The sequence below is a fragment of the Coturnix japonica genome, chromosome 2 (genome assembly GCF_001577835.2).
Source record: "Coturnix japonica isolate 7356 chromosome 2, Coturnix japonica 2.1, whole genome shotgun sequence".
In the NCBI taxonomy this organism is placed as follows: Eukaryota; Metazoa; Chordata; class Aves; order Galliformes; family Phasianidae; genus Coturnix; species Coturnix japonica.
This window is the reverse complement of record NC_029517.1, coordinates 62,009,188-62,021,202: the sequence shown is the minus strand read 5'-3', so window position 1 is coordinate 62,021,202 and position 12,015 is coordinate 62,009,188. Positions and strand designations below refer to the sequence as shown.

Here is a 12,015-nt window from a genome sequence, read left to right as displayed (position 1 = left end):
TGGATCAGAAGAAGCCATGTATATGGAGGAGAATTTCTTAAAAGCTCAGAATCTGGCCCAACAGGAGAATACAGACACTTTGCAGACTAACAGGAAAAGCACTTTTGCCCCATTCCTCTCCCCACCAGCCCTCCCCCCCCCCCCCCCCTTTTTTTTTAATAACTAACATGGAAAACATGTTTTGATGGGACATAAGGTCACTGTAATTTCCATTAGCCGTTATTCTCAAGAGCAGAATTTCTCAACCTCATTTACAGTTCAAGTCTCGGCTTCCCTTGAAATTGCTTTCCTTTTCATTGCACTCAGAGAAAGAAAATCACAATAACTTGCAGTTGAATTTGTGAAGTCAAATTTCCAAAGTGCTATTATCAAATACAAAAGTCATTTCCCTTACGAAATGAACAATTTTTGTGAAAGTCAACAGTATGAAGTTTATTCTTGATTCCACTTCTTTCACACAATGTTATGAGTAAATGCAAAACCTTTCTTTCAATTTTTTATCAGGTGAAAATATGATCATAAATAGAATCTATTTCACCGTAGCTCCATATAGGCTATAGTACTTATGAGCATTATCATATGAAAACATTACAGTAAAAAAGAGACAGCGGTAAAAGTAGAACTGATAGCTTGAAAATGCAATTCTTTAGATAGAGAAAAGGGAAAATAACGGAATAATTGTCACTGTAGTTCTAATTTAGAGATAATTTTTGCAGTGGAATAATGCTACTGTGATGATTTAGGATTCTAAATACAGGATACTGTAAGCATGACAGGATGAGAATTCTCAAGAGATTAAATGAGATTGTTACCAATAAACAAAAACCTTAGGTATATAAATATTTTTTATATATTATATATATATATATAAATAAAGAAACCGATCTGAATAAGACTAGCTTACTTTCCAACTGCTTTGTTGTATCCTGACTGACACTATATCTGCTTGAAGACCTTGTTTTCACACTTTTCTAGGATCCTCAATGACCAGCATATGACTTGCAGTAACAAGTCTTTCCAGTGAAAGTTATGTAGATAAGGTATGAATGAGTGCCTAGACATCTCTTGAAGGCACAGAAGACTACATTTTACCATGCATAAATTATGTGTTTATTAGACTTGCTCCTTGGAAATATCCCAATCCTCTAATTCCCCTGAAGAAGGAGCAGCACAGCTTGAGGACCAGAAGTGAGCCAAAACTTATTCTGTGACCACATTTTAGCAATGACAGAAAACCAAAAGTTATTAAAATAATCCATTAATGAGTTCATTATCAAATGCGCCTTTTTCAAACTCATAAACAGTGCACACACAAATATGCCACATGATGGCATGAATCCTTTTTTGTTTTGTTTAATATCTTCTGCTACATGGAGTGTCAACATCATATTTACAGAACTGTAGAAATGAGATAATCTGAGCAAGGACTAGAAGCACAGATGACTACTGCAGCTGACTATTTTCAGACAAGACTCCCTGTACAGAATGCCTGCAAGCCAGCACTCTGCGCCTGGTCATTTTGCAACTCTAGTATTGAAACTATCTTCACTTCCAAATTCTTAAAGCTCAAGAAATGAGTATTCCTATTCTGAAGAAATGCAAAAATTTCTCTATGACTTTATCTTCTGCACATCTCTACCCTTCATTCAATTTGCACTTTTTTCAGACCATAAAAAAAGGGAAGTTTGCTGGTTATGATTAAGAGATGAAACCACACAGATATCAACTCCAGCATCTGGAATGCACACACACAGAATTCAAAGTTATCTCAGTATATGTATTTTACAGTAGCTTATTGGTCGATATTTTTAATAAACTAAAGATAGCGTCTCTCAAATGTGTAAGATTTTAATTTATTTTTAAATCTGAGAGGTTTATAAAACAACGCCATCATGTCTTCCAATGAAACATAATAAATCAAATTAAATTATTACAGAATTATTAGGACATATTTATATGCAAGAATCCATACCTCACTGAACAAACTTCCATTCACATAAGAAATCCAGAGCTTCCAGAAGTTGGGCAGCTGACTTACAACAAGTTTTGTCAACTTTTCAACAAACACAACTTGCTGTGGTGCTTTGTATCGCCAGGCTAAAAGAGAAGAAACGGAAGGAGAAGAGTAAAACTAAAACCTTTGTATTAATAATATAACACATACTACAAGCTTGCTGTTGCCTTGTATTGAAGAATTGGTTATATGTTATTTACATAAACCTTTCAGTGGAAAAAAAATAACAGCATGACCTGTATATAGGCTCATAATTGGTACACATATAAATTCATTCTTCCTTTCTGTTATGCTTACTAGGTGCCAGTGCTATGACAGTACGCACCTGAACAAAGAAAGCCTATTCTGTATCTAATGCAATTCACTTAAGAATCCATTCAGCTGTTCCTCTGTCATTGAAACACAAACATAAACTAACATAGGAGCAATCAAGACATTAGAAATTTCAGATGATGAGGTGGTGATACTAAAGAAACCGGACTGCTAGGATAGGTTTGTGACCAAGGCAAGCAATGGGAATGGGAAGACCACTTAATTCTCAAAGCTCAAACAATTTCCCATTGTAGCCTGGGTATCAACAAACCTATACAATATACAAGCAGATTAGGGATTTCAGTTTGTTTTTCCAACTGTGCAACACAGTGGACATATGTAAACATAGGTATGTGTTTCCAAACAGAACAGTCACCTACCGTCATTGCGGCCAGACTGAAAACTGCTGCCTCTTTTCAGTGAAGCAGTTTGACTGAGATGGCCAATTGGAGATGGTCGCACATCACTGTCCAGATCTAGCATGGAGCTGTGGAGCAACGACGTGCCTAAGGAAAGGGGGGGGGGGGGGAGCAGTAATGATTTTGCATATCAAATGATAAGCATGTGCAAATGAATTCTATATAATAATAATTTCTATATAATAATAATAATATATTCTATATAATAATAATTTTATATGGAAGTGATGAAAGACTAAAGTTATCTAGCAAAAACAATCTTGCTTACTTAGGGTGTTTGTTCATCTACATCAATGCTATTCAATAACACTGCTTTTGACTCTTAAAAAAAGCCCAAAATACTAGTAGCAAGTGAGAAATATTCTTTGATCGGTATGTCTCTCAGCTTTTACAGCTAAGGCTCTACAATTAATTGTTTGAAAGCCATGGATAAATATGTATTTATATGACATTAATGGCAGGACACACACTTTCTCATGGCTCATAACTGAATATTCTTTTGACAGTACAGGTTTTCTGTGCTATTTACATTGAAAAGGGCAGAGTATTCAACTGCTTCTAAGATATACAGAATGCTTCTAAGATGCACAGAATACAGGTAGCAACGGTACATCCATCATGAAGCAAATAAACTAACAGCATTGTGTTCTTGTGTATGGCTATAAATCACCTTGTACATACACACAATATTTTGCAGAAACCAGTGTTACTGTTTTCAACTAATTTGATTTTCTAGAATATCTGCCCATATGTACATCACTGTAACTTAGTCCTAAACAATCATACAACTTGATAGAAGTAGATACTTGGAGGATAATAAATGTTTTGGAAAACAGCCATATCATAATGATAAGACCATGATTATTATTTTTTTAAGCACATCAAAGTACTGTTGGTATTTCTCTAAGTCCAAATTGATGCTTTACGCACTTCACTTTAAAGACACATTTCTGAAGGTAAAAAGGGACAGCAAGTCACTTTACTTCAGCATCTGGGGCTTAAAGAACAATATTAAGCATTGTGAAGCTTACTGCAAACTTGCAAGGTTGTTCTTGAGCAGAATTCTTCCTCCCGTATCAATGGCTTTTTAAGAAATGTCCTGTGGCCTCAAGGAGGCGCTGTCATTACAGAGCTCACGGTCAGTTCCTGGATTCGCCTCCTTACTACTCACACTATAAAACACCTCAGCAAATTTGACTCCTTTGCTGCAGTTAAAAACTGCCACACTGCTCTAATCAACTTGGTGAACCCAGCTATCTTTGGCCTGCATTATTGTTTCGTTGACTATATAACTCCACTTACTAAAACTGGCTTATATTTACAACACTGTTAAAATCAATGAGTTTGCAGCTATGTGGAATCTGCTGCAGTGGGTGAGTGGCACTATGAGCAATTTCTATTATGAGTTGGAGTAAGAATTGGGGACTTTTCGTTCTGCATCAACTAAAACCAGACGGTAATGAGGAAGGAAAACACTATCAGAAGTTTTAAAAGTAGGTAATGTATAATGCAAATCCATATAGTTTATTACGAGCTCATATTATCACACTATCCATTCAACACAGATCTGCATAAGGTTACATATCATCTGCATTTGGATTTAGTATGATTACTAAAACATATTTTAAGTGTTGTAGATCTGTAATAATTAATTTGTGGGAAAACGTTCCAGCAACCTTGCAGAATGGAGAGGAAGCAAAACAAATCTATTTCTCTCTAGCTCTGAGAAACAAAACAACCAAAAGCAATAATGTATCTGATAACTTGCAAAGATTCTATCCAGAATAAAAAAGAAAAATGTAGAAAATTCTGAGAAGTTTTAAGTGTCTCCCATAGTTCCTTGGTTTCCATAAAAACATGACCCTGAGATTTAACATATCTATTTTTTATTTGGTTGAAAAAAACCAAAAAACAAAAAAACACAAAGAACAACACAACGTGCCCGTAAGGACAAATCAGAAATGTCACAGGCATTGCTGTAAAAAAAAAAAAGCAAATTTATATGCCTGTTTTATATTTTAAATCAAAAAGTAGCAATCCTATTTTCACAAAACCTGCATTTAGAAAAATGCAAGATACACCAAAGCTTCCCTCTTTGATGTCTTCCTATATAATTCATGCTTTCACCCTTCGAACACCTTGTTAATAAGATGAATTTCTTGTAAACAGATGGTCTCTTAAAATGACAGTGCCAATTAGACCTTGGAATTAAGAAAAACAGATACACTTACCCAAACATCTTAATGTGAATTAGTTCAATTAAATCCATTTGTCTGAGGGAGCTGAAAACCTAAAAATCCTGTATTACTGATATACTAACCCCACACTGCCCAAATGGTTTATATATATTCACCAGGAACAGAAAACACATAAAGAATACTCTCTTGTTCCTCCAGAAAAACCACATCATCAGCTTGCAGCCGTACCAGGAAAAGAAAGTTTAACATCAACTAATTCCTTAATTGGTTGTCTAGCATTACAAGCAACTATAACACAGCAGCAGGGAACTACAACAGCACATATACCCTCAGGACTAATAAACATCTGGACTACATTAACAAAGCTGATCTTGCTCTCACCCGACCAGAAGATAGCGCTTGAAGACTACACACTAACATATAAATCTTGCATTAAAAAAAAAAAGTGGGAATTGACTTACAAACACTTTTTCTCCCAACCCAGCTCATTCCTTCTCTGGAGCCAAGAGCTTAAACTTAGCTGCATAATGTAATGCAATGAATTAATATTAGTATGGACTGTAGACAATAATAAAGTTAAATGAACTACTCAAATACTAACTGACTGCTTTTCATTTTTTTATTTGTATGCTATTTCTACGTTCTTAGATCCTGAATACAGGATAGCAACAATCTCAGGTTTTAAGAAATTAACTCTTCATTGTGTTAATAGCTTTTAGGATATCAGATATACATTTCTGGATGACATTTGTTTTATAAAATCATACTGCACCTTTGATGCTACAGAAATGCTGGTTTTGTTGTTTTTTGCGTCTACGTGGAACATATCTGTCTGACTCCCATGACAATTGTATATTTAACCAAGGAAACACAGGAAAAATAAGTGTACTACATTCTCCTCTCCTACCAAGCAGTCATGACATACCAGAAGTATCGTTACATTTATTATTACAACAACTCTAAAATCATGAGATCAAATAATACGTTTTAAGGACCTTAACACTGCTTTAATTTTTTCTTTTTAAGGGATTTTACAGGGCTTCAATTTTTTTGCACACAAGGCACACAGAACAACATACAAGTAATTAAGATAGTGTGTGAGATACAAAGAACACAGTGCCTGATACAAATAAGATGCTTTTTTCTGACCCCTCTGCTCTAGTGCAATAAGATATCATTAGAATAAGAATCTCAAATAAAATCCAAGTGCAATGCTTTCTGAGGTCATTTAAATTATTTCCACTTTTCCTCAAACTTATCAGAGCTGGAGCTGATACAGGGTACAGTGTAACTGTAGTTGATGCACATGCCTTGAGGTTTTGTGCATGCTGTCTGCACACTCCTGGCCTCGATGTAAAAGACAACTAGTGTGAAATGTGCCTAAAATAAGACACTTTCATGCTCAACAACTGAAATCTTTTAAAGGAGCTTGATTTCTGTGTTATAAAACAATTACAGAACCAAGTGTAAAGAGGTTCCATAAAGCTGCCAGGCCATGGCTGCGCCTGCTTCTGTCAGCCACTTCAGAGGACTGGGAGAACCCCACCTCTGGCTGCCACCCAGCCGCATCCATACCACTCAGCCGAAGCTTTTTAAAAGGCTTTTTGCAAAAGATACTGACTGACTACAAGAAGTTTACACAAAGCATCTTTTGCAGCAACAAACAAAAAAGTTAACAAGTGGCCAGCCTCGGGCCGAGTCATTTGTCAGCGTGATTTTCCACGGCAAGTCAAACAGCAGTCATTACACAGACTAAATGTATATACACAGCATGTATATGAGCAAGATTAGGAAAGAAAAAGCCTCTACAGATGTGCAACCAGGTGAATACAGTTACTGTATTCTTTCATCCATTATGTATCTGGGAGTGAATTTTCTCACAGGCCACAATGGTGAGGGAAGGCTGATCTATAGCCTCCGGACGCTCAGAAGGGCGGCCGACTTCCTTACCACCCTTAAACACCTTTGAACATTTTTTCCTGCGCACAGCGGGCCCTTGTCCTGTGCTGCAGCCTGACCACCCACTGTTGCTTGTTGACCAAACACGCGGTGCCTGGAGCCTGCACTGACACAACCAGGATAAGATTCCTTTCAAGGACGCCGCAGAGAGAATTTCAATTTGTCTGGGCAAGAAATTAGGCGAGCAGAAGAAATTACCTAAAAATTAACCTGCTCAGCAGATGAATGACTGCATTTTCTTTTCCTTGAGTACCTTTTCCTTACTAGCATTACTAGCAAAGAAATAGGTGTGGGGATAAAATTGCTTCAATTTTAAGGAAAGAACATTTCAGGAACACATTGAAAAACGAACATTTTAAAAAATATTTTTAAAATCTTAAGGCTAGTCTTTGTTATCCCAGTTGTAGAATGAAACCATTTTTTTGGTTCACCACAAAAAAGGGCAATTGGGTATACTGTTATTTTCAGAGGCGTTCTAAGTATTTCACAACCTAAGGGTAAACCTTACTGTCAGTCCCGCAGGCCAAAATACACTGAAGCAAAAGCCAAATACTTCAAGCTCAGTGTATAAACAAAAGTGATGTCATTTTACTACACCAGCTCCAATGATCTTCACTTAGATCTGCACTATGATCTTCAGTGACTCTGAAAACAGTTTGCTTCTACTTCATTTCCTGTGTAGTGATTTAAAAGATTCAAGAAGACACCAAGGTAAAATTCTGGCCAGAGGATAGATTCCTTTATTTTCAGTGTTACCATTTCTTTTTCAGCTTTGCTTTAAAACTACACGTGCTTCTTTTTAATCACAGTATTTAATATCTGCACGAGATAGGTTCTTACTATTTAAAGTATTAGATAAAGAACAGTGCGCCCCCGCCAATCCCCACCAAAAATCTAAACAACAACAAAGTTACAGGCACAGGTGGTAAAAGACAAAAACAAATCTGGTGTCAAATTTTGCACTGATTAATTTTTAAAATTTAATTAATAACCCATTAAGGGTTTGCTTGACATCTGCTGTCAAAAGAGTATTTCTGCTACGGACAGGGGATGTAGTTTAGACATGAAATGGTTCCCAGCTGCAAGAAGTCTTCTTCCAGATGTACAGTAAGCAAAGGCAATGGAAGAGAACCAGCTGCTAGGATAACAAATTGAAAAGGCCCTTTTGACACAAGCCTTGCTGGTATGCCTGATCTAACAAAGATAGATCATTCATTGCGTGGTGAAAAAAATCTCAGTGTGGCACAGAAGACAGACCATTGCAGTTTAAGTATCCATCTCCCTTCTTCATGCTACATACAACTGCTGTTATATCCTGGCTCAAAAAGCACTTGCTTGTACAATATTCTGAGTGCTGCAAAAATTGCCTTCTTTCAACAGTTAGAACAACAAAAACCCCATCACTATGACTGAACTATTATACTTGAGTATCAAGAACTACCTCTATGTTGGGAACACTGAAAACATATTTTGCAGACTGAAGGGCAGTAGAAAGACCACGCTACCACTTTCTTAGTGTTTCCACGCGCAGGTTTGGTTTCTTAAGGGTATTAACAGCTTATATACTCTAAAATTACACATATCACAAAAAGACCAGTTAGAAGATGCTTTCAGTCAGTTTGAAGATAACTGTCCCTATCCATTTTAGCTTAGATGATCATGAAACCTGTCCAGCCAATACTGAAGGCTAAGCAGTAACCATTGGCCACACAGGAAACGGTCCAATCTCCATAGCTTCTTTTTCTGGTACTCACAGTATGAATCTCATTGCTTGATTCATTTTGGCTAGCTGCCTAGTGCCCCAGGCAGATTTTCAACTAAACCTCATATATTTACATCTATTTTCATGCCATTTTACATTATTATATCCTCCAGGTTTCCTGTACTCCAACAAGTCTGAAAAGCTGAAGACCATACTAAAGATCTAAAATTATGCCCCAAAACTAGGGGAATTGCCAAATAAAGTTAAAAATTACAAATATAACAATTTTTTAATTGAAGGAAACTGTTTTGTATCCAGATACCAGGTCTGAAAGTCCTCAGGCTTCTCCCTGTCTTAGTTCAAAGCTCAGAAGAAGTAACTCAGGATTTAGCCAAAAAAAGGCACAAAATATCATCAGCACAATTCAGTTTGTCATCCACGTACCTCTTGCTAGACATACTAGAAATACCACTTCGAGTATATTGGTTCTCTATGTTAAATTTTATATTTGTAGCCACCAGAAGTATTCATTTTCCTTGTTTTAGTCTCATCTGTATCTTCTTAACAAATAACTGTATATGAAGTAAAAGCAGCAAACCAGCTTTATCTACCTCAGAACCTTCCAGCAGGCAGCAATAGCAGAGAGCAATCAGATTTATATGGTTTCTGTTATTGCTTCAGGAAATCACAATCGTAATTTAAAAAAATGCCATTTACAAAGGGGCACTCATTAGACAAAGGTAATGAATCCACACAGAAAAGTACATTTACTTCTTGTCAATACTGGAGCTTTGTCTTGACTGTCATTACTAGTGGCCCAGACAAGACAATACATTGACGCAACCTCTTAGCGAAGATAGGAGTAGATCCTATTTCTCTGTATGAAAAAACTAAGCGTTAAGTCTCAATGGTCATCCTCCTGGTACTGCGTAAACAACTTGGAATGCACTGTTAGTTTGTTATCAATGGGTATATTTGGACTAAGTACTCTTTAGAATGCATTTGGTTTTGTTTTTTAGCCTGTTTCGGAAATAATTACAATGATAGCCACCCTTTCCCGAATCATGACCCACAAATTCTTTGAGAACGTTTGGAGATTCACAGTTAGCTACCAAACTCTGCTCCAAGAATGTTAATAGAAGACTTCTCCAGATAAGAAAAGCAAAGTTTCTTGTCTAATTCCAAATCCATTTCAGGTAGTAAAATTCATCATGTATAACAACTTACAGCTCCAGTGTGTTTCCAAAACTATTAAGTCAGCAGCAAAATTATTTGGCACAAACTCAACAGAAAGTTGAAAAATAAAACACAAGTATCTATTTATGCATTTGTATGCAATTTGTTACTCCACTGAAGAGCTTTGATTCAGTTAGCTTGAACCAACAGAAAAACTGCTAATATCAGCCACAAATGTTGGTACATTCAAGGTGGGACTATTCACATACTCTAGCAGACACCATCTGCTAGAAACAAAGGATATTATCCGTACTGAGGAGAGAAACCTAGGAAAATATCTAATGCATTTGTCAAGAGGCTGTCAACATTATGACCCACCTCCTCCTCCAAATACTTCATGTTCAAAACCTTTTCTGGAAGCATATTTTAAGGAAACTAGTCTGAAAATTTACTACTGTTATGTTATAAAAATAACTTCTGAGTTTATGAATGTATAAAACCTATTTCTGATTTCAAGTTGATTTGAGTCCTTGAAGTCATGCAAAACCAATTTGATATCTGAGCGAAAAAAAACACTCTTTTCCTTCTAGAAAATTATGCATCAGTGAAAGTAGATGAAAATAAATTCCATGTCTCAGATCACAGTCAGCACTGTTCTGCTTGGCAGTTAATACCAACTCTTCCAAGTTTCCTCTTTGCCTTCTCCCCTCTGGTGTATGTTAAAATTAAAGATCCGTGGAAAGAAGAAACTGAGTTTAGCAACTTTCCTTTGCTCAAGCTGATATTGAATGGGGAATACTATGAATCAGGATCAATATAATGTGCGCAAAAACTAAGGACCATAGAAAAGGATGAAAGAAAACTATTTAAATGATACTAGCTTTTTAAAATAAAAGTCATACTATATTAGCATTTTTTTTTTCATGCAAATATTAACTATTCATACATGCATTTACTGGGCAGACAAGTTATGCAAATTTCTCCATCTGTGAGCCAAACAAAGCTGCTAACATAATAAGTTCCTTTGATATTAAGGCTGAGGTAAGCAGAATTGTTGCAAGAAAAACACCAAAAAGGTTAAGATTTTCAAGACAAGCCGTGGAATTTAGGTCCATTTTTGATTAATTACTGGACCATGCACATCAATATTATATAGACTACTACAACAAAGAAGTCACAAGTATTTAACATCTTTGTGCCCCTATTTTTTCTCTTAGATAAGAAGCTAAGGGATTGGTATATAATGTTTTGCAACTGAAAGGAGAAAAAGATAGTTTAGAATCATTAATATTGGCCATTTTCACTAGTGAATTTTGCCCTTCACGGATATATACTGCAGGGTCGGGTCTCTCAGGTTTTTGGGAAGGATGAGAGATGGTGAGGTTTTGGAAATGTTCTGGATTTTGACTATGAGTACAAGAAATCAGCCTCGCATTCCAGCTGGTCCCATAGCACTCAATAACGTGTTGTAGCAAAAAAAAAAGTCCATGTATACTTCAAGCTACAACTTACTGACATCACTGTCACATTAAGCACACTGCGAACCCTATACCTGAAGTTGTAATCTCTGCTGAAGAACAAAATGCGAGAATCTTGCAGCAATTAATTTCACAGCACTTATCTGCCACAGCTCTGACTAAGAAAAATTACTGTGCTTCTCAGAAGAGAACATCTTAGTTGGCTTGGGATAAACAGCAACAAAACTAAACACGGGAATTACTACTCATTTTAGGAAAATCAGTAAACTTGTTAAGACTACTTGAGAAACAACACAGTATTTTCAATTTCTAATCCAGGTTATAGATTTAACTCCTAGAAACACCAGGTCTGTAGTTTCCTGCCAATTCCCTTTTGAAAATACAAAGATGTGATGGATTATGACTGGTAGCTCAATTGCTGCCACACCTTTGAAGCATCTATGAGGGTGCATTTCTTCAAGGAACAACACTGGCAGAACTAGACAGAATACAGCTAAATATTCATATAGCTCTTAATGTAAAATAGACAAACTGAATACTTAAGATAATCTCACAGGTCTGTGTTTGAACAAAAAGAATCAGTTTTGAAACTGCACTGGCAAAAAAGAGTAAGAGAACCCTGTGTTATCATTTACTGCATGTCAAGAAATTAGACTTTATCACATGGTACTTTGATGTCCTTCATAACAATACACTACTAGTATACTGTACGAAGAAGAATATAAATGGTGGATTTAACGTGACTTTCTAGTACTAT

The 12,015-nt window shown here is 36.2% G+C and overlaps 1 protein-coding gene across 4 annotated transcripts in view; it reads right to left on the bottom strand.

Annotated features, from left to right (window-relative positions):
* The window catches only part of EXOC2 (exocyst complex component 2), a 121,256-nt gene that overhangs the window by 53,122 nt on the left and 56,119 nt on the right, over positions 1 to 12,015 (bottom strand). For all 4 annotated transcript variants that reach the window (XM_015854490.2, XM_015854491.2, XM_015854493.2 and 1 more), the window contains exons 12-13: positions 2,707 to 2,832; positions 1,973 to 2,097 (exon numbers count right to left, since the gene is read on the bottom strand). In XM_015854490.2, coding sequence (XP_015709976.1) covers positions 1,973 to 2,097; positions 2,707 to 2,832 — 251 coding nt within the window. The remainder of the gene's footprint in view (positions 1 to 1,972; positions 2,098 to 2,706; positions 2,833 to 12,015) is intronic.